This window comes from Oryzias latipes, chromosome 4 (genome assembly GCF_002234675.1).
Source record: "Oryzias latipes chromosome 4, ASM223467v1".
NCBI lineage: Eukaryota > Metazoa > Chordata > Actinopteri > Beloniformes > Adrianichthyidae > Oryzias > Oryzias latipes.
The window spans coordinates 32368321-32390898 of NC_019862.2; the positions used below are offsets into that span (position 1 = coordinate 32368321).

At 48.3% G+C, this 22578-nt stretch overlaps 3 protein-coding genes across 8 annotated transcripts in view; 1 reads left to right on the forward strand and 2 right to left on the reverse strand.

The window, feature by feature from the left end:
• Positions 1–1492: 1492 nt before the first annotated feature.
• On the reverse strand, positions 1493–11600 carry matk (megakaryocyte-associated tyrosine kinase). 3 transcript variants are annotated; one of them, XM_023954616.1, is made up of 13 exons: positions 11357–11600; positions 10222–10335; positions 10014–10129; positions 8449–8668; positions 7738–7831; positions 7587–7652; positions 6738–6837; positions 6575–6659; positions 6404–6477; positions 6102–6297; positions 5687–5773; positions 5415–5533; positions 2803–2911 (listed from the first exon to the last, which is right to left on the reverse strand). In XM_023954616.1, the coding sequence occupies exons 2-12, from the start codon at positions 10333–10335 to the stop codon at positions 5447–5449; spliced, it is 1239 nt and encodes a 412-aa protein (XP_023810384.1). In that variant the 5' UTR covers positions 11357–11600; the 3' UTR covers positions 2803–2911; positions 5415–5446. The 3 variants fall into 3 exon arrangements, with proteins under 3 accessions (XP_023810382.1, XP_023810383.1, XP_023810384.1); XM_023954614.1 differs by lacking the exon at positions 5415–5533 and having other exon boundaries at positions 1493–2911; XM_023954615.1 differs by lacking the exons at positions 5415–5533; positions 11357–11600 and adding an exon at positions 10441–11346 and having other exon boundaries at positions 1493–2911.
• Positions 11601–11710: 110 nt separating this feature from the next.
• Positions 11711–22578, reverse strand: part of LOC101166215 (zinc finger RNA-binding protein) — a 32503-nt gene continuing 21635 nt past the window's right edge. For both annotated transcript variants that reach the window (XM_011474585.3, XM_011474584.3), the window contains exons 15-19: positions 15304–15392; positions 14911–15006; positions 13983–14094; positions 13509–13606; positions 11711–13427 (exon numbers count right to left, since the gene is read on the reverse strand). In XM_011474585.3, coding sequence (XP_011472887.1) covers positions 13254–13427; positions 13509–13606; positions 13983–14094; positions 14911–15006; positions 15304–15392 — 569 coding nt within the window. In that variant the 3' untranslated portion in view covers positions 11711–13253. The remainder of the gene's footprint in view (positions 13428–13508; positions 13607–13982; positions 14095–14910; positions 15007–15303; positions 15393–22578) is intronic.
• On the forward strand, positions 16753–20887 carry LOC111947409 (late embryogenesis abundant protein M17-like). Of its 3 annotated transcripts, none has more exons than XM_023954618.1 (3): positions 16753–16918; positions 18152–18297; positions 18444–18842. In XM_023954618.1, the coding sequence occupies exons 1-3, from the start codon at positions 16757–16759 to the stop codon at positions 18826–18828; spliced, it is 693 nt and encodes a 230-aa protein (XP_023810386.1). In that variant the 5' UTR covers positions 16753–16756; the 3' UTR covers positions 18829–18842. The 3 variants fall into 3 exon arrangements, 2 of the variants coding, with proteins under 2 accessions (XP_023810386.1, XP_023810387.1); XR_002873233.1 differs by lacking the exon at positions 16753–16918 and adding an exon at positions 19907–20887 and having other exon boundaries at positions 17993–18297; positions 18444–18589; XM_023954619.1 differs by lacking the exon at positions 16753–16918 and having other exon boundaries at positions 17993–18297.

Below are 22578 nucleotides of genomic sequence, written 5' to 3' on the forward strand. Positions count from 1 at the left end.
TTGAACCAAATGTTATGGCTTCAGTGAATAAACCCAGTTATGCTCTTGCTGTTCTGTTTTCAGTGATTTCTGGAGTTCAGCAAAAGCAGTTGTCCCAGAATGAACCACTACTTAGATGGTGCAGCTTTCTAGGAAGAGCGCATTACGTCTAATACCTGTATTGGTTAAGATAGCTGGCTGTCGCTTTGGTACTAACCTTATTTGAACTGAGCAGAATCTACTTAAACAATACCACGATAAACCTTTTAGCAAAGGCCACAGCACTCCTTCAGTCAGCTGCGCAGGCGGCGAGAAGCAGCAGCAGACGCTCCATCTGTGCCGCACAAACAGGCAAAGCTGATCACGTGAGGCCGTGCGTGGAGTAAATGCTCTCGTGCTTTTGTTAGAAAAATCCTCAAAACTTTTCAGCAACACTTTCACAGACACTGAAAATCTAGAAACAACAACAGAAAATCATTTATGAGGAAAATCTGAATCACCAGTGGTGAACAAATAAAGGTATTTGGCAAGAAAAAATGTCAATTTACTATGAAAAATAGTTCATTTGTTCCGTCTTTATGAATTTTACATTTTATCTCATTTCATGCTGGATTACTCTTCTGCCAAAATGATCAGTGTTTCTTTAGTAAATCCATTCCAAACTGAGAGCCCAGTTCACTGATTTGACTGTTTTCCTCTCATTTCCTTTGTGTTTTCTTCTTTTTGTGTTCCAGGAGGAACAACGAGGTGACTGGTCATTGTCAAAGCAAGCTGTTGTTTCACTAGATTAGCAGATTTCTAATACTTATCTGAAGCAGACAGCTTTAGTCCCTCTGAGAAAAGTACCTCAGTATAGCCCTGGACATATGGACTTTCTCCCCATCTCTGCTTTAGAAAAGGAAGAAGACAAGCCTGCAGCAAAGCCTGCATCCTCTATCCCCTCTCTCTCTTTTTTAACATTCTTCATAAACCCCGGTGCAGAAAATGACTGCTCATCTCATCAGAGGATTCCTCAAATCCCTCAGCAGATTGAGTGAATTCTGGAGGAGCTTGGCTTGCAGCGTGTGATAACAAGAGGCCAAGGATCAGGCCTCAATCTGTGCTCCGCCTCCAGAGACACGACCAACGCCGGCTTACAGCCCCCCACGTCCTTCATTTGCTCCTCCGACATGACGGCAATCCCTGAGCCGGGATACAAACACCCTCTGAGTGAAATGAACACCTCGTTGGGTTTAGCTCACATTTATGCCCCACAAGCTCCATAAAAGAGCGTGTTCCTGAAAGGTCAAAAAGGTCAAAGATGTTCCCAATATTTTAAACGATGTCCCACGAGGATGGAGGATCACACAAATCGCTCGGATAATCTAAAAATCCAAGTGAAAAGGGAAAAAAGTCATAATAAAAGCTATATTTCCCAGTTTACAAAAGGAAATGGCATTTCAATGTATTCAATCAAAGTCTGCCTCATTTTTTCTGTTGAATTGGGTTAAAAACAAAACAGACAAAGACGACCTTTAACCAATGTCACATAAATAAAATGTTTGATTTTTATTTATAAATTAGCCTAAAAAGTCCTTACATTGTATTGACACAAAATGCAGTCAACCAGGAGCATTCAGGGTCTGTCAAATACAAGTTTGGGTTGAAATGATTGACTATTCAGGATAATTAAGTTTGCTGTTGAATCTAAATTATTTTGAAGCTTACTATGTTCAAACCAATCTGTGTTTTATAGATAACAGTTAAAATCTACAAGTATTTTTTTTAAAAATGCTTATTTCTATGCAGGATTTCTGTTTTTGACCTCATTAATGATGCGGATCTCCCTGGGCAACAACTTCTAACCGTCAAACGACTGCGACTGTCTTCCCAGACAGATCTATCGAACATTTTGACCCGTCAAGATTCAAATGTGAAGCTTTCAAGAATATTCTGCATCTGACAGAGCTTTTCTAGCATTTTTTCAAACCGTCAGTGACACAAATCCGTTTTTTTCTGCTCACTCTGCAGTAGAGGTTGATTTTTTTATCAAGTAGAAATAAAAAGACAAGTGTTTTCAGGTTAAGGCGCCCCTGCAGAAACAGTGCTGGACTTGTCTTTGCTCTGAAGGAATCAGAAAGCAGTTTGAAATATTAAAAAAACACTATTTCCATTCATTTCTGTTCAAACGGCACAGTAGACGTCTGCTACGCTAAAACACAAACGCACAGAGCATCGATCACAGGACAACACTGGTTTGGTAGTTTTGCAGCAGTTTATCGGCCAAATGGAAGACGCAGATCCCTGAGCTGATGTTCACACCGAATCCTGAGCAGGAATGAAAATGTTCATGAACGTTGGACGTCTGCCGGTTTGCTGCTGTAAACAGCCATACGTGGAAGAAAAGAAAAACAGGAAACGTGTCTGGTGCTCTTAGCGGCGTGCACAGGACGCCATGGTGGGCCACAGCGTGGGGAGGTGGAGCATGTGACCAACCATGTGACTGTGTTTCTGCATTTTCAGGTTTTTCTGTGCAGAAAAGTTCATTTCTTGTGAGTGTCAAGAAGGTTTTTGTTTGTCCTTTCATGCTCCTTCATGCTCTGCTGGGATTTCTGTGCTTTTCCATCCCAGAATGATCTCACAGACAACAGGAACCAAAAACTGCTTTTGTGGCGTTTGCTTCCGTGTACGAGAAAGCGATAACACCCGTTAACAGCTGTGGATTTCAGGACTCGCATCAAGACTTGAGCTTCTCCTGACTCTTTGCTGGGAGTCCAGGGCTCCGTTTCCCCATTTCCCTTTCCAGCTTCTCCCTCAGTTTGGGGAAGCCGGGTCTTCTGCGAGGCTCCTGCTCCCAGCAAAGCTTCATCAGGGAGTAGACATTGGCGGGACAGTCCTCTGGAGCCTCCATGCGGTACCCGGCCTCCACCTTTGCCTGGACATCCTTGAGAGACTGCAGCATGGTAGAAACAAGCAACAAAAAGAGGAGTCCGTTCGTTTTTACTCTTAAAGGAAATGACAAAACTCTGTCAAATCTTTTTCCCTTTTCTATAAGCTAAATGAGACTTTTTGAGTTGAGAGTGAAATGTTTTCTTTTTACTTAGATTTGCCAGTCATGGTGGTTGATTTTGTTTTTCCTCTTTCAGAGCAAATCTGGCTCTAAATGACCCCAAACACAAACACTACCCTAAAAAGCAAAGAGGATCCAGACATCAGGAGATAAAAGTGACAGCAAACACAAAGCTGTCAGGATGAGTGAGCTGTTGTTGAACCAAACGAGAAGTAACCCTTGTTCTATCCTAGGCCCTTTACCATTGGGAGTTGGGTCATCTAGACCCACTAGACAGAGCTCTGAACCTTTTTTCTTCAATGATTTGTGATCTTCACTGGTGTCCATGGATTACATGAAATCTTTCCACCTTTATCCACCTTTGTCATGGTAGGGAGAACACGTCAATGGAAGGGGGGGGGGGGTCATCTAAGATAGATCAAGGGTTAAGACTAAAAGAAACTGCAGGAGGGTAAAAACATAGAAGAAATAGGTTTATCCATGAGAAAAACAGCCTTGAAAGAAGCTGTTGGAAAAAAGAGGTGGATTTCTCTTCAACCCCCCCCCCCCCCCTTTCAAGCACTGGATTACTTTATATGTCTATTTTAAACTACCGTGTTTATTTTTTCATTTGTGTTTGAAAAAAGAAACTGACCTGAAGCGAATCTCTCCACAAACTTAAAGAAAATCCCGTCTGTTTTAGTGATTCTTCCTCCTTGGCACCAGAACCCCCCCACAACACCCGTGGAAGGACACAGGTCATCACAGAGCTGAGCTGCCGCTGCACGGCAAAAGCATGGCGGCGGGCAGAATGCTTCCACCGCCGTTGCTCGTCTGACCCCCCTTTTGAAGGTGATGGCGAGCAGCGGCGGTTGCAGGGAGGCTGTGACCTTTTGTTATCTGTGCTGTTCTTGCTGCAACCGTCAGATTTGATGAGAATATTTCAATTTGGATGCAGTTTACTTATTTCTATTTTTTATTGTTGTGTTTTTCATTTGTATTTTTTGGCTGCTGTTAGTTGCTGAAACCCAGGAGGAATAAACAACTGTCAATCTTTACAGCACAGAAAAACGTGTTTTTGTTTTCAAAATGATTGTGATAAGACATCAAAATATCAATATATTGGTTATTGGTGAGGATTTTCCTTACATTCTGTCCTAGTTCTCTGCTGTCAGAGCAGTTATCGGCCTCATATCTGCTTTCTGAAGCGTCATGAACCCTCAGAGTGTCGCTGCTCTCCTCATTCCCTCCAAACGAGCGGCTGTTTATGCAGCCGCAGACCAAACTAGCAGATTTCTGACGTTCCATATTAGCTTTGAATGGCTGCTGTCAAAGATGGAACGGCTCTGGAACCGCCGAGCATCCCACCGTTTCCCGTGGCGACGGGACGCCGAGTCCTTTAACAGACTCCGGTGCACTCTGTCCTCTTGGTGTGATGTTTGCCGTCTCAGCCAACAGATAAAACATTAGGTGCAGAGTTTAATCAGGGAGAAAATAAACTTAACCCAAACGAACTAATCACATGCGGGATAGAGATAATTAGCAGCTAATCATCTACATTTAAAATGACACCAACTGCAGCACAATTAGGCTGTGCCATACCAAGACAGCGTTCATCTAATGCAGCCTGATCCCGCTGATCCTGACAGTGTACTGAAACGCCGGCCAGAACACCTCCATGGTCAAGGAGCACGGATTACTCAACGGCAGGCAGCAGGACGGACCGGTCTGTGAAAGCAGAACCCACAGCCTCCGTGTCCTCAGATCTACCCCAATGCCACGGAAATGCAGATTCCAGGCAGGAGGCAAAAAGAAGGGCCAGAAATGGCAAAGCGAACGTCAGGAGATGAAGAATGTTAATGTCAGAGGCCAAAGATGAATAAAAGAATGAAAACTAAAATGAAAGCTGGCAGCAAACATGTCAACAGAAGCAGAAAGGTGTTGGAGTTCAAAGTTAACATTCCTCTGTGGACAGGTTTACTGCCAGACTAGATAGTAATCAGAGTACATTTACCTTACTCTACATGTTTGAATTCAACTTAATAACAATAACTATTAGTTGTTCGTAGGCTGCTCCAGATCCAGCCGGCATCTGTGACCCGACCCGATCTGACCCCATGTGACTCTAGCACCACACTCACTGCAACCACAGGAATATTTTCAAGGGACCTCCAGACCCCCCCTGCACTACAACCTATGCATGACCGTACCCACAGACTACTGACCCCCCCTTAAGCCCTGACCTGAACCCTAAACTAAACCTCACCAGAAGCTGGAGAACGTATGCTGCACTGAGGGCCCCTCCCCTCCCCTCCCCTCCCCTCCCCTGTTTAGTTTAGTTTAGAATTTTCCTATTGAATCCTTTGCATTCATGTTCTTTATGATTTCGTTCTTCTTATACAATTACCAGTATGAGGCCCATTGAGTCGTCTACTGTTGTCACTTTGGGCTAAATAAATCAAATGGAAGCTTTTTATTTTCCTGGGGGAGAAACACGGACTGACAGATGCAGGGGGTGCAGTCCACCTGAGACAAAACGAAGCAGAATTCAAGAAGCAATGCAGCAGATTGAAACAGAAAATAACATGATCTGCAGTGAAATTTCACACAAAAACCTGGTTAAGCTTCAGAACAGGAAACATGAAAGGTGCAGCAGGTATCTTCAGAAGAGGAACGTACCATTTTAGGGTACGGCTGGCGACCGTACGAGAAGATCTCCCAGAGGAGAACGCCATAACTCCAAACATCTGATTTAGTGGAGAATTTCTGAGGCAGAGAAAAAAAAGGGCAGTTTTAGGCTTTTCTGTGAATAAATGCCAAAGTAGCCAAAATAGTCCTGAAGAAAATGTAAGAAAAAGCAAAGACATGTGAAAGAAGTGCTCTAGAAATCTAGTTCTCCATTTATTTATTTTTGAATTTACATCAACGCAGAAACAAAGAATAGAAACTGTTTCTGTAACTGGCATATATGATGCTGATTTTGCTCAAAGTCATCCTAGAAGTTTCATGTCAAAGGTCATGCCATCTCAGAACCGGTGCATCATTAGAACAAACCTCCCATGGCTGAAAAGAACAGAACGTTTTGGGCCGGTACCTCCTTGGTCAGGGCTTCCGGCGCCGTCCATTTGATCGGCAGCTTGGCTTTGTCCGCTTCCTTTGAGACCACCTTGGTCAGCCCAAAGTCGCTGATTTTGGCGGCGTTATCGTCCGAGACCAGAATATTCCGGGCCGCCAGATCTCTGTGGACCAGCTTCTTTGACTCCAGGTACTCCATCCCCTCACACACGTCCCTGACCACAGGAACACGGAGAGGTTCAGCGGCGCCGCAGACGCCGGCATCCGCGCCGCCGTGGACGCCGGCCCCGCGGCCCCGCATGTGTGGATCCTCACACTCACAGGGAATATCTGAACAGCTGGATGGACGTCACAACCGAACGGCCTCTGGTCCTGAGAAAGTTCACCAGGTTTCCCTGCATAGACATAGACGGGCCAGAACCATTCAGAACCTCACCAGAATGTCACAGTTAAATAATTGTTTTTTTTATGAAAAACACTTTGTCAAAGTACCTTTATCATGAGCTCTGTGACTATATGTAGTCCTTTATTGAGGATGACTCCCAACAACCTCACCAGGTTTTTGTGCTGCAGCTTCCTGAAAGAAATTCATTTAAACCCAAAAAACGGTTGAAAGGATGGAGGCGGAACGCTGAGACATCCCTCTGAGACTCACGTCATGACGGCCGTCTCCTGCAGGAAGGCCTGAGCCGTCACGTCACATTTGATGGTCTTCACTGCCACCCTCTGGCCCACGTACTCGCCCTCATACACAGCTGAGGGGCAGAGGTCAGTCACTCGCTTTTTAGTTGGAAAATGAGGCCACAGAAAAATGTCAGGGTAGCCCCCACCCAAGGTTTTGTTGTTGAGTACAGTGACCGAGACCCAAAACCCCAAACTCTGCAAATAAAGAAATACTATAAATAACAAGAAATGCTGCAAATAAACACGTTTTTATTTGCAGCATTTGTTTTGCTGTTTATTTATTTATTTAAACTTTATTTAATAGGGACAGTGCACATTAATGAACATCTACCAAACAATGACAGCCGTTAACATGCTGGATCAGAGCAATGATGCTAATTTGCATCCATAGTCCCTAGGCAGGAAACATGAAACAGGACAAAACAAAAGACAGAGTGACAGATAAGAAGACAAGAAGGAGGTACATTATGAGAGTTAAAAGTCAGTGGCTACAGGACTGCTTTGCTTTCAGTTGTTGCATCGTTTCTTTATACTTGCTGAGTATTATGGGCTTTTTCCCCACAGTTAATTCTTTTTAGCTGTGACGGCGGGTCTCAGTCACTGGAATTATTTTTAAAAAAATTCAACTAATTTCCAAAAAAACAATCAAAAATCACTTTATTTTTTCTCTTCATCATGTCCGTTTTAGATTTCTATGGATAAAATAAACTCACCATTTGTTTACATCTACATAAAAAGGTAAAGTGCACATTTCATTTAAGTATTAAAACTATTGTTTTCCTGCTATTTCATAGAAAAATAAAGCATGAAAGATTCTCACCGCCAAACTCTCCTTCTCCAATGATTCCCCCGAGCCGAAGCTTTGTCATGTCCAGCAGCCATCCCACTGAGGACAACGTCACAGCAGCAACAGATGAAAACATGCCATGAAAAGGTGGAAGCTGAGAGGAACTTCCTGAGCCTGGACTCACTTTTGGATAATTCCAGCTCAGCTGACTTGGTTCCTTGTTTCTGCTTGGGTTTTGTCAGAGTTGTAGCGATAGAGTCTTTGTTTTTGGAGTAAAACTGCAAAAAGGAAACTGTTTTATTGCTCCTCCCTCACCAAAGTAGACATGAGCGGAACGCGGCTGACTGAAGCACATGCTGGTTTATTGTGCGCCTGCGGGCCTCGCTGCTTCCTTGCAGGGATCACTCAGCGTTTGCTGCGCCTCCAGACGTGTATGTAAAGCTCTGATAACGCAGCTCAGGGGAGGCTGTCACTTCTGCTGGGACTATCAGAAACCCTCAGGCCAAAGACAAAAGCACAACTAAACAGAGGAAACCTTTTTATGAGCTCAAATGTCTCAAATGCATCAGCTGGTGGGACTGAGTATTCCTGTCAAAGTACTGAAGTCGTTTGGATTCACAAGTACAGATAATTATGTAGTTCAGTAAAAACTGTCTTCACATACAAGTGATTTAAACTGACTAAAGTGGAACTTAAACTACTAAAAACAGGATCTCCCACATTAAATATAACTCAGATGAGGTCTTGTAACATCAAAGAAAGTCATTCATTTTGATTCAAGTCATTTTTGAAATGTATACCTCACTGCACTATGGCAAAAATAATGACAAAATCTGTCCGGTTGGTAATAAAGCTCCTAAAGTCTGTTTGCATGGAGGCTGCCGGCTTTTCCTACCTCTATCATGTCAATCAGGTTGTAGAAATACTGTTTGTTGTCGATGGTCAGCTTGTTGTCCTGGTAGATCACACGGTAATGGATCACCTCTCCAGAGAAGCTCACGCACAGGACGTAGTCGCCCGGATGGCGGACGCTCTCCCGCACCAGGAACAGGCCGTCCTCCGCCGGCTGAAGCTGACACACGGCCTCCGAGCCGGAGATCTTCCCGTGGAACCAGCTGATCAGAGCACCAAGAGGACAAAGTCAAGAGGAATCTAACCCGAAGGAGGGAAAAGGCCGACAGTCACGGAGAGAAGGAATGCTGTCATTCAACAAGAAGAAGCACAGCTTTTTGGGGTCAAAGTTACTCATAGCAAGAAGACTAACTAACTGACTAACTAACCACACTGGGTTGAGCTGTAGAAACCATTCTGGTTCAAAAAACAGAGTTAATGTTTGGCTTCTGAGCTGTAAGCTTTCTGACCGAGGACGGAAAACCTCCTTCAGAAGCACAAGAACTGAACAAAAATGTGTTAGACACATACTAAGATTGACTGATACGTGTTTAAACTACATAACATCCTGATTATATTTAGATGAATGAGCTGTAATGAAGATGAATGTGTCTGATAAACAGGCTGCGTCCGCTAGCCTCACACCTTTCATATCTAATTCTAAACCCAGGAGGCTGAGCTGACGAGCGGCTCTCACCTCTAACTCCATACTGACAAACTCAACTCCAGGTTTCAAACCTTTTTCCACCATTGCTGTGGTGGAAAAACCTGAAAGTCTTAAGGTTTGGAGCAGCTGGCCACCTAAAAGTGAGTCACAGGTGTGATGGATTAATCACAAGATGAGCGACCGTCTGGATGTTCAGCATCATCACACAGTCACAGGATGTGTGTGAAAAGTGTCAGCCTGCTCGCCACGCTGCATGTGACCCGTGCAGCCATAAATACATAATTCAGGAAGTCCTTACCGCAGTTACAAAGTGCAGAAAAAAGCCCTGTTAACTAATCTCACCTATTGTGCTCTTTATGTCAGCCATTAGCAACCCGCTCTGATGAAAACCATCCTGTTTTGGGTCTTTTGACAAGTTCTTGTAGCTTTTTTTTTGATAATGGAGGACGTATAAAAAGAAAATTACGTTTCTGAATCTTCTTTTTTCTCTAATTGTTGTGAATCAGGAGCAGACAAAAACTGTTGTTTGAGAACGGAATGGAAAACGGAACATTTTGGGGTTTTGATTTCAACACCTGTGACTTTAGTTCCCTTTTTCCTGCAGCAGTGAGTCCATGTCCTTCAGGGGAAACTCAGAGACGCTGCATTCATGTGGTGTCGGGAGGATCAGTACGATAACACGTGAATGGCAGGAGAACAACAAATCTTCCAACACCACATGGATGCAGAACAAGGTTCTGGATCAATCTGTGTGTACGGAACCATCTATGGGGAGAGAATCAAACATGAATCTCCTTTGGTCCCGTTCATTGGGCTAACATAAACAGTCCAACGTCGTTCACCAGCCCTGGTCGATCTATAAAGACGGAGTTTCAGAGGAAGTCAGAAGCTGCTGGACTCACGGCATGAGGCTGAGACTGGGGTCCACCCGCAGAGCCTCCCTCTCACGCACGTGGGTGGCGTTTATGAGCCCCTCCTCCCCCGTGGCGTTGTGTTTGGCTCGGTAATATCGCTTTCTCTGTAAAGACAGACCGTAGTCCACCGTTAGGACTTCTCCGTCCCGACAGCAGACATGCAGCTGCTGTTGCATGTGAGACGGGAGTCCCGCACCGCGCTGCAGGCCACGATGGTGAGGACGTCTCCTTTGCTGTAGGCCAGCTCCCCAGGTTTGGCTTTCCTGTTGTCACCTTTGGCCACACACTGTGTCCCAGCTGTCCAACTCATCTGAGCAGGAAGAAGAAAAAACTAGGATTGTTTTAGAAAACTGTATGGAGCAAACGCGTTTATCAACACCAGCTGTATGTAACAGCCCTTCAAATGATCATTTACGGAGAACAGGCAGATCCAACAAGATGCTGTGAAACTCCTAAGCTGCTCCTCCTGTTGGAAATACAACTTTAGTCCATCTCCAAACCAAAGGGCAGCAAAGAACGAGGTGAGACTGGAGTCAAACAAAGGAAGTTCCAGAAATAATTCCTACCATCACACTAATGACTAAGCAACACACGCAAATGTGAACAGGGCAAAGAACTGAAATATTTATATAGCCTCAGTGTCTGAACAAAATACAATTGGAACATTTAATTTTACTTTGCTCTGACTCAGATTCATCACTTATTCTCCATTTCCAACCTTTTTTAATTCATTTTTCACTTCCCTCAGGGGAAAACAAAGTTTATCTATGTATTTATAAAAGCAAATGGTCAAAAACTCAGAAGCAAAGAAATGTTAAATAACATTCTGATTAAAAATGTCATGTCAGACAAAGATGTCATCACCAAAAGAAATTAGAAGGAAATCTGAAAAGACGACGTGAAGCAAAGGAAATTAGTTCCAGAAATGATAAAGTGATGTGCAGAAAAGCAGCTTCATGCCTGCAGCAGGGATGCTCTCAACTTTATAAAAATAACACCGATGACGCACATGTGCGTGTTTCTGCCATAAGTATGAAAATAGTAAATGGATGTGATGCTCTAAATGAAGACAGACGCGTGGAATGACAGACAGAGCTGAAGTCTATAACATTGCGACCCTCTCTGTACCATGGTGGCTGTTGGTGCTGGACTACAGTATTTATGTCATATAGAAGCGCAATAGGTTTATTTCTGCTCTTCAGTCGAGAACTTTCTAATAAATGGGTCGGTTCACGTAGAAGCTCCTGACCAGTGGTTTACTGCACCGAGGAAAGTTTCTCTTCACTTCCTGGACGTCTTGAGAATAAAGGAGGAATCTCCTTGGCACCAACCTTCTGTCATCCGCTCCTGGATGTTTACGCACGGAGATCCAGACAGACGCGCGCATGCGGCCCAGCAGGAGGCCTAAAGGAGTTTCTGACCCGGTTTCCCTTCCGGCTCTGCTGCAGCTGCAGGACAGACAGAAAAACTCAGGACTGATCTCAGGACTTCACCGCCGGCTTTTCTGGCTCCGTTTCCAGCCTCTAGTGCGTCTTTTGGCGCATCCTGCTCACCCGCCGTATGACTGAGCCACTTCCTCAAAGTCTGGGGAAAGCGCTCACATATATTCATTGAGTCATCAGAGCTCCTCCCCTTTTATGACTGCCTCTTTTTTCTAAGTTTGTCCAAGAAAATAAAACAAGTGATAACTGCAGATTTTATTGTTTTGGGTTTTAATGTTTCCCCTCAATTTCAGGGCAACACAAATACATCCAAACAACAGCAACGTTCACACACTTCCTGTTTCTACAATACAAAACAGATGCAGCCCCCCCTCAGGAATAAAACAGGCCAGACTCATAATGATGAGGGTCTTCTTTAAAACGGAAAAAAAAACACACAACAAACGTGTAAGAGCAGCTCTCCAGGCCCAGCTTTGTGCCACGCTCAGTCCACTTTGCAATGCATCAAATAAAAACCAACACAACAATCAGTCAAAGACGCTCCGTGTTCCCCAGACTTGGTCTTTTGTTACATTTGACGTGATGCAGGCACTAAGATGTTGTCTCCTCTGCTGGACTTCTGGGATACAGAAACACAACTCTGGGTGTGCAGTTCCTAAAAGACAGAGTTGTTGCAGACGCGGTTGCCTCGCCATGCCAGTGGAATAGAAACCGCCTGAGAAAAGCGGCCCTTTGCAGAAAGCGCAGAGGGCGAGTTCCTGTTTTGTTGGCGGCATGACCTATTTTTTGACTTTCTCTGAAAGCAGAAAACCTACAGTAGTGTCTGTGTTGTTTCCCTCAGAGAAGATGAGATAAAGCTTCCTAAGTGCTGTAGAGGGGGGGGGGGGGGGGGTCTTTTTATGAAAGCAGCAGCGCTGAGGTGAGTCGTCAGAGTCGGAGGGTCAGACGGTTTGGAATAGCAGCAGTGTTTTTGTCTGAACAGAAACACTGACCACTCCAGCTTAGAGCGCTCATTACTCAGCGGTACCAGTGGTACCAGTGGTACCAGTGTTACTCAGTAGTACCAGCGGTACCAGTGTTACTCAGTAGTACCAGCAGTACTCAGTGGTACCAGCGGTACTCAGTAGTACCAGTGGTACCAGTGTTACTCAGTAGTACCAGCGGTACCAGCAGTACTCAGTGGTACCAGCAGTACTCAGTGGTACCAGCGGTACTCAGTAGTACCAGCGGTACCAGTGGTACTCAGTAGTACCAGCGGTACCAGTGTTACTCAGTAGTACCAGCGGTACTCAGTAGTACCAGCAGTACTCAGTGGTACCAGCAGTACTCAGTGGTACCAGCGGTACTCAGTAGTACCAGCGGTACCAGTGTTACTCAGTAGTACCAGCGGTACCAGCAGTACTCAGTGGTACCAGCAGTACTCAGTGGTACCAGCGGTACTCAGTAGTACCAGCGGTACTCAGTAGTACCAGCGGTACCAGCGGTACTCAGTAGTACCAGCGGTACCAGCGGTACTCAGTAGTACCAGTGGGACCAGCGGTTCAACGACAGAGGTGAATGGATGAAGGGGGGCGGCGGGAACCAGCCGATTCACCGCACGCTGTCGATCCCACAGGAGAATCCCAGGTCCCCCTCCTCAGTCCTTACGCTTTTATTAAAGGCTAGACATGTAACATATATATATATATATATATTTACGTTCTGTTTCCAAGGTAAGAAATCTTTCAGTCTTTTCAACTTTCTACCAGCTTCTGAACAGCAAACCCGTCCAGTCCGGAGGCAAGAGTCAAGCGCTTGTTGCTTCTTCTTTCTTGTCCTTTTTGCCCTCTCCCTCGCCTTCCCCCGCCTCGCCGACGTCCCGTCTGCGTTTGCGGTTGCGAGCGCTGGCTTTGGACGCCGGCAGCGACTCCATGCCCAGGACTTTGTGGATCTGACGGAAAGCGAGCAGCCGCAGCGCGTGCTGTGGCAGAGGGAGAGAGAGAACAGAGTTTGGACGAGCTTTCACGCCGCAGGACGCGGCGGTTCAACCTGGACGCAGTACCTGTGCGCTGGCCGTGATGTCCTCCCGGGCCTGAAGGTTCACGCCCTTCAGAGCATCCGTTTGCTCCTTCTCACAAGGGTCCAACAGACCCGGCGCATCTTCATAAACAACAAAAAACAATATTGCATGATGGAAACACTAAAGCTGCTTTTCAGTTGTCAAACAGAGAATCTCTGGGGGAAAAACCCAGAGATTCTAGTTTAGCTTCTCAAATCAAGGTTGCACAAGACAGGAAGTCTGCAGAGTGTTAATTTACACACAGCAAACATGCAACGATGCAAAAAATGGAGACCAGAGGACGTCCCCTAACATGTAAACGATGGTTCATCAGCAGGAAAGTTAACGTCTGCTGGACGCATTTTTAAGGAAAAAACTACCGTTTGGTGCTTTGACATATTTTGTGGTTGTGCTGATGGTTGACCACATTTTGAGTAAACAAACTCATTTTTTGGCAGAGCGGAGCTGGTGTCTGACCCGGCAGCAGGACGCCCGTGGAAATGCACTCCAGAACTCTCCGCATGGCCTCGCCGGGGCTGAGTGGACCGGCGGCGCTGCTGATCGCCTTCTCCACCAGAAGCTCCAACGCCTGCAAAGAAGAAGAGAGAAGTGAAGGAGTGCAGCTGCTATTCTAATGCCTTTGTCTATTACATATCAGAGCATTAAAACAGAATAGCACATTTGTGTACATTATTATGTAAATATGAAGCAATATGAAAATATGGACAGACGGCCTGAAAAGGCTCTAAAAACTTTAAAATAAAAGAACATTTCCAGCCAAATATAATTAAAAGCAGTTCAAATAAATCCCTAAAACTGTCTGTTTAAATAACATCTTAAATGAATGCACTTTAAAATGTATATATATAGTACTCAGCTAAATGTGTTTCTTAGTAGTAGTTTCTTTAGTTTTATTTTGAAAATCCAAACAAAGAAATCAGCAAAAGCTTGTTTTTCCCTCCAGTTTGGAGCGACATGCTGGTTTAGGTCGTTTCTGTGGAGTTTAGAGGGATTGCCAAAGGAGACTGTCAGGTTTGGTCCCAGCTTCATTTCTGACACATGACGTACAAAAACAGGCGGTCTGATTTTGTTCTATTCATATTTACATTATTCCAGTACAGTACAGCCTCCCCCCCCCCCACGTGGTCACGTTTCAACATTCACGGTTTCACGGCTTTGTGCATTTTTTTTTTCAGTCCTCCGGTTCATCACAGGAACTCGGACAACTTAAGACACTCGTCTGAGACTGTTGCGTCCGAAGGAGGTGCTGCAGGGGAGGGGGGGGGGTGATGAGGAGCACGCCGGATCGCGGCGATTTGCTTTAAGATGGTAGTCAACCGTTTCCTGTGGGTGACATCTCCCTCACTGAGGCCATCGATGTTGCATTAAAGATCAATCGCCTCACCCAACTGGGCACCTTCCCCCAGGTGGGAACCCGCTGGCATAAATCTCTCAGCACTCGGATGATGATCACACAGGATTGTAGCCCGTTAGCACGAGCCTGCAGACAAAGATGCAAAAGACGCTTAAAAGATTCTCTTCCATGCACATTTCTATGACAAACACAAACGTTCACAACAACCAGTTCTATTCATGCAACGCCTTTGATTTGTACAGATGAACTTAGTCTGTTTTGAGAATATAACAGCTGTAAAAAACTACAGAGAAATAAAATTGTAAAGCAGGTATTTTAATTTTTTGCAAAGACTTGCACTTTTAACCCACACTTTGTTGTGCTTTAGGCTTTCATACACTCTGATCAGATTAAATTGTAGACTCGTTTGGATATCAGCCTTACCTGAAACCACTTGGCATGCCGAAGAGCTGCCAGGTTTTCCAAACATTTCTTCTTGCTGAGAAGATCTGGAGGATCTTTGTCAAAAGCATCTAAAAGTTGGAAATAACATGACTTAGCCATTAAAATCCAGTTCATTACAGAGATGCAACACTACCATCCTGGTCCTTCCAGTGTGGCTAAAAAGCAGACGTTTCTTTCACCTTTTAGATGATGCACTTCATTTTACAAGGAGAAATAATTAAGGTAGGGGGTTATCCGATAAATCCACAGGTGTCAAAAAAGTGAGTGCAGGAAGTAGAAAAAGCATTCTGGTACAGGGAAGTACTGAAATGTGCAAACGTTCAATCACATGCTGCAAATAAAGGAAATGTAAGGAACATTAAAATTCAAATCCATGAAAAGAACTTTTACTTTTAGCACATTACTGAACTTTTCCAGACTAAAAAAAACTTTTTTTCTGATGAAAGTTGAATCCTAGCTTAGATTAAATCATTATTTTCCAGGAAGTTTGCTTTTAGGAACCAAAAAATTAGTTTCAAAGGTTGAAATATAAAGAACAAATCCGTATTGTTTAGTCGAATCATAAATAGCAACAATTCACTGAAACCCAGACTATTTTACAGCAAATGCTGAACAAGGATGGTCTGAAGAAGCAGTAAATCTGGCTGCATATGAGCCCAAGCAGGATGCATCAGAAAAAGGCAGATTCATGGAGGAGGTCATGGAGGAAGTTATGGAAGTCATGGAGGGGGTTACAGAGGAAGTCATGGTGGAGGTCATGGAGGCGGTCATGGAGGCGGTCATGGAGGCGGTCATGGAGGAGGTCATGGAGGAGGTCATGGAGGCTCCAGGCAGAGGCGGTCATGGAGGGTCATTGAGGAGGTCATGGAGGCTCCAGGCAGAAGAGATCATGGAGGCGGTCATGGAGGCGGTCATGGAGGCTCCAGGCAGAGGCGGTCATGGAGGGGGTCATGGAGGCGGTCATGGAGGCGGTCATGGAGGAGGTCATGGAGGCGGTCATGGAGGAGGTCATGGAGGCGGTCATGGTGGAGGTCATGGAAGCTCCAGGCAGAGGAGATCATGGAGGCGGTCATGGAGGGTCATTGAGGAGGTCATGGAGGCGGTCATGGAGACGGTCATGGAGGTTCCAGGCAGAGGCGGTCATGGAGGCGGTCATGGAGGCTCCAGGCAGAGGCGGTCATGGAGGCGGTCATGGAGGCGGTCATGGAGGCGGTCATGGAGGCGGTCATGGAGGCGGTCATGGAGGTTCCAGGCAGAGGCGGTCATGGAGGCGGTCATGGAGGCTCCAGGCAGAGGCGGTCATGGAGGCGGTCATGGAGGCGGTCATGGAGGCGGTCATGGAGGCGGTCATGGTGGAGGTCATGGAAGCTCCAGGCAGAGGAGATCATGGAGGCGGTCATGGAGGGTCATTGAGGAGGTCATGGAGGCGGTCATGGAGACGGTCATGGAGGCGGTTTTGGGTGGTCATGGAGGAGATCATGGAGGCTCCAAGCAGAGGAGATCATGGAGGCGGTCATGGAGGTGGTCATGGAAGAGGTCATGGAGGCTCCAGGCAGAGGAGATCATGGAGGTCAAGGAAGTGGTCATTGAGGCGGTCATGGAGGACGTCATGGAGGAAGTCATTGAGGCTCCAGGCAGAGGAGGTCATGGTGGAGGTCATGGTGGAGGTCATGGAGGTGGTCATGGAGGCTCCAGGCAGAGGAAATCATGGAGGCGGTCATGGAGGAAGTCATGGAGGCTCCAGGCAGAGGAGATCATGGTGGAGGTCATGGAGGAAGTCATTGAGGCTCCAGGCAGAGGAGGTCATGGTGGAGGTCGTGGTGGAGGTCATGGAGGTGGTCATGGAGGCTCCAGGCAGAGGAGATCATGGAGGAGGTCATGGAGGCGGTCATGGAGGAAGTCATTGAGGCTCCAGGCAGAGGAGAACAGGGAGGCAGTCATGGAAGAAGTCATTGAGGCTCGAGGCAGAGGAGATCATGGAGGCGGACATGGAGGACGTCATAGAGGAGGTCATTGTGGAGGTCATGGAGGAAGTCATTGAGGCTCCAGGCAGAGGAGATCATGCAGGCGTTCATGGTGGAGGTCATGGAGGAGGTCATGGAGGAGGTCATGGAGGCTCCAGGCAGAGGAAGTCATGGTGGAGGTCATGGAGGCGGTCATGGAGGGTCATTGAGGAGGTCATGGAGGCGGTCATGGAGGCGGTCATGGAGGCTCCAGGCAGAGGAGATCATGCAGGCGTTCATGGTGGAGGTCATGGAGGAGGTCATGGAGGAGGTCATGGAGGCTCCAGGCAGAGGAAGTCATGGTGGAGGTCATGGAGGCGGTCATGGAGGGTCATTGAGGAGGTCATGGAGGCGGTCATGGAGGCGGTCATGGAGGCTCCACGCAAAAGAGAACATGGAGGCGGTCATGGATGCGGTCATGGAGACGGTCATGGAGGCGGTTTTGGGTGGTCATGGAGGAGATCATGGAGGCTCCAGGCAGAGGAGATCATGGAGGCGGTCATGGAGGTGGTCATGGAAGAGGTCATGGAGGCTCCAGGCAGAGGAGATCATGGAGGTCAAGGAAGTGGTCATTGAGGCGGTCATGGAGGACGTCATAGAGGAGGTCATGGTGGAGGTCATGGAGGAAGTCATTGAGGCTCCAGGCAGAGGAAATCATGGAGGCGGTCATGGAGGAAGTCATTGAGGCTCCAGGCAGAGGAGATCATGGAGGCGGTCATGGTGGAGGTCATGGAGGCTCCAGGCAGAGGGGATCATGGAGGCGGTCATGGTGGAGGTCATGGAGGAGGTCATGGAGGCTCCAGGCAGAGGAGATCACGGAGGAGGTCATGGAGGACGTCATAGAGGAGGTCATGGTGGAGGTCATGGAGGAAGTCATTGAGGCTCCAGGCAGAGGAGGTCATGGTGGAGGTCGTGGTGGAGGTCATGGAGGTGGTCATGGAGGCTCCAGGCAGAGGAGATCATGGAGGAGGTCATGGAGGCGGTCATGGAGGAAGTCATTGAGGCTCCAGGCAGAGGAGATCATGGAGGCGGTCATGGAGGAAGTCATTGAGGCTCCAGGCAGAGGAGATCATGGAGGCGGTCATGGTGGAGGTCATGGTGGAGATCATGGAGGAGGTCATGGAGGCGGTCATGGAGGAAGTCATTGAGGCTCCAGGCAGAGGAGATCATGGAGGCGGTCATGGAGGACGTCATAGAGGAGGTCATGGTGGAGGTCATGGAGGAAGTCATTGAGGCTCCAGGCAGAGGAGGTCATGGTGGAGGTCATGGAGGTGGTCATGGAGGCTCCAGGCAGAGGAGATCATGGAGGCGGTCATGGTGGAGGTCATGGAGGAGGTCGTGGAGGCTCCAGGCAGAGGAGATCATGGAGGCGGTCGTGGTGGAGGTCATGGTGGAGGTCATGGAAGAGGTCATGGAGGCTCCAGGCAGAGGAGATCATGGAGGAGGTCATGGAGGACGTCATAGAGGAGGTCATGGTGGAGGTAAAGGAGGAAGTCATTGAGGCTCCAGGCAGAGGAGGTCATGGTGGAGGTCATGGTGGAGGTCATGAAGGAGGTCATGGAGGAGGTCATGGAGGCTCCAGGCAGAGGAGATCATGGAGGCGTTCAAGGTGGAGGTCATGGTGGAGGTCATGGTGGAGGTCATGGAGGAAGTCATTGAGGCTCCAGGCAGAGGGGGTCATGGTGGAGGTCATGGTGAGGTCATGGAAGAGGTCATGGAGGAGGTCATGGAGGCTCCAGGCAGAGGAGATCATGGAGGCGTTCATGGTGGAGGTCGTGGAGGAGGTCATGGAGGCTCCAGGCAGAGGAGATCATGGAGGCGGTCATGGAGGCTCCAGGCAGAGGAGATCATGGAGGCGGTCATGGTGGAGGTCATGGAGGAGGTCATGGAGGCTCCAGGTAGAGGAGATCATGGAGGCGGTCATGGAGGGTCATTTAGGAAGTCATGGAGGCTCCAGGCAGAGGAGATCATGGAGGCGGTCATGGAGGCGGTCATGGAGGCGGTCATGGAGGCGGTCATGGAGGCGGTCATGGAGGCGGTCATGGAGGAGGTCATGGAGGAGGTCATGGAGGCTCCAGGCAGAGGAGGTCATGGTGGAGGTCATGGAGGAGGTCATGGAGGAGGTCATGGAAGCTCCAGGCAGAGGAGGTCATGGAGGCGGTAATGGAGGCGGTTTTGGGTGGTCATGGAGGAGAACATGGAGGGTCCAGGCAGAGGAGATCATGGAGGAGGTCATGGAGGCGGTAATGGAGGCGGTAATGGAGGCGGTCATGGAGGCGGTCATGGAGGCGGTTTTGGGTGGTCATGGAGGAGATCATGGAGGCTCCAGGCAGAGGAGATCATGGAGGCGGTCATGGAGGCGGTCATGGAGGGTCATTGAGGAAGTCATTTAGGCTCCAGGCAGAGGGGATCATGGAGGCGGTCATGGTGGAGGTCATGGTGGAGGTCATGGAGGAGGTCATGGAGGCTCCAGGCAGAGGAGATCATGGAGGAGGTCATGGAGGACGTCATAGAGGAGGTCATGGTGGAGGTCATGGAGGAAGTCATTGAGGCTCCAGGCAGAGGAGGTTATGGTGGAGGTCATGGTGGAGGTCATGGAGGTGGTCATGGAGGCTCCAGGCAGAGGAGATCATGGAGGACGTCATAGAGGAGGTCATGGTGGAGGTCATGGTGGAGGTCATGGAGGAAGTCATTGAGGCTCCAGGCAGAGGAGGTTATGGTGGAGGTCATGGTGGAGGTCATGGAGGTGGTCATGGAGGCTCCAGGCAGAGGAGATCATGGAGGCGTTCATGGTGGAGGTCATGGAGGAGGTCATGGAGGAGGTCATGGAGGCTCCAGGCAGAGGAAGTCATGGAGGCGGTAATGGAGGCAGTCATGGAGGCGGTCATGGAGGGTCATTTAGGAAGTCATGGAGGCTCCAGGCAGAGGCGGTCATGGAGGCGGTCATGGAGGCTCCAGGCAGAGGAGATCATGGAGGAGGTCATGGAAGTGGTCATGGAGGCTCCAGGCAGAGGAGATCATGGAGGCGTTCATGGTGGAGGTCATGGAGGAGGTCATGGAGGCTCCAGGCAGAGGAGGTCATGGAGGCGGTAATGGAGGCAGTCATGGAGGCGGTCATGGAGGGTCATTGAGGAAGTCATGGAGGCTCCAGGCAGAGGCGGTCATGGAGGCGGTCATGGAGGAAGTCATTGAGGCTCCAGGCAGAGGAGGTTATGGTGGAGGTCATGGAGGAGGTCATGGAAGTGGTCATTGAGGGGGTCATGGAGGACGTCATGGAGGAGGTCATGGTGGAGGTCATGGTGGAGGTCATGGAGGAGGTCATGGAGGAGGTCATGGAGGCTCCAGGCAGAGGAAGTCATGGAGGCGGTAATGGAGGCAGTCATGGAGGCGGTCATGGAGGGTCATTGAGGAAGTCATGGAGGCTCCAGGCAGAGGCGGTCATGGAGGCGGTCATGGAGGTGGTCATGGAGGCTCCAGGCAGAGGAGATCATGGAGGCGTTCATGGTGGAGGTCATGGAGGAGGTCATGGAGGCTCCAGGCAGAGGAGGTCATGGAGGCGGTAATGGAGGCAGTCATGGAGGCGGTCATGGAGGGTCATTGAGGAAGTCATGGAGGCTCCAGGCAGAGGCGGTCATGGAGGCGGTCATGGAGGCGGTCATGGAGGCTCCAGGCAGAGGAGATCATGGAGGAGGTCATGGAAGTGGTCATTGAGGGGGTCATGGAGGACGTCATGGAGGAGGTCATGGTGGAGGTCATGGTGGAGGTCATGGAGGAGGTCATGGAGGAGGTCATGGAGGAGGTCATGAGGCTCCAGGCAGAGGAGGTCATGGTGGAGATCATGGAGGAGGTCATGATGGAGGTCATGGAGGAGGTCATGGAGGCTCCAGGCAGAGGAGATCATGGAGGAGGTCATGGAAGCTCAACAGACTCACACAGGTTCCTGGGGTCCACCATCTCACGGGACCTTAAGTGGACCGCTCACATTGACTCACTCCGGAAAAAGGCTCAGCAGAGGTTGTACTTCCTGCGACAACTCAAGAAGTCCAACCTGCCTCAGGAGCTGCTGACCATTTTCTACACTGCAATAATCCAGTCTGTCCTGACCACATCCATCACGGTCTGGTTTGGTTCAGCTACCAGACACGACAGAAACAGACTTCAGAGAATCATCAGATCTGCTGAGAGGATTATTGGTACCAGCCTTCTCCCCATTCAGGACCTGTACCGATCCCGTGCCAGGAAGCGGGCTGGCAGGATCGTAAAAGACCCCTCTCATCCTGGACACTGCCTTTTTAGCCTCCTCCCGTCAGGGCGACGCTTTAGGACACTGCGAACCAAAACCACTCGCCACAAAGACAGCTTCTTCCCCCGAGCTGTCACTCTTATGAACACCTGACTCCAGACTACTCAAGGACACTGTACAATCACATAAACTGTCCAACTGGAATTACTGCTGCTGCATTTTTCATTTTTTATTTTTTATCTTTTTGTCTTGTTATTTCAATCTATTTCCTTATTCAGTTATGTTTATTTATTCATACAGCTACCTTACACTTACCTTCTTTTATATTATTTATCCCTTTATTATTTATCCTTCTACCTTGCTAGTTTGCACAAGAGCACAAGTAACCGAAGTCAAATTCCCTGTACATGCGCTGTACTTGGCAAATAAAGTGATTCTGATTCTGATTCTGAAGTGGTCATTGAGGCGGTCATGGAGGAGGTCATGGTGGAGGTCATGGAGGTGGTCATGGAGGCTCCAGGCAAAGGAGATCATGGAGGCGGTCATGGTGGAGGTCATGGAGGCTCCAGGCAGAGGAGATCATGGAGGCGTTCATGGTGGAGGTCGTGGAGGAGGTCATGGAGGCTCCAGGCAGAGGACGTCATGGAGGAGGTCATGGTGGAGGTCATGGAGGAGGTCATTGAGGCTCCAGGCAGAGGAGATCATGGAGGCGGTCATGGAGGATGTCATAGAGGAGGTCATGAAGGCTCCAGGCAGAGGAGATCATGGAGGCGGTCATGGTGGAGGTCGTGGAGGAGGTCATGGAGGCTCCAGGCAGAGGAGATCATGGAGGCGGTCATGGAGGATGTCATAGAGGAGGTCATGAAGGCTCCAGGCAGAGGAGATCATGGAGGCGGTCATGGTGGAGGTCATGGAGGTGGTCATGGAGGCTCCAGGCAGAGGAGATCATGGAGGCGTTCATGGTGGAGGTCGTAGAGGAGGTCATTGAGGCTCCAGGCAGAGGAGGTC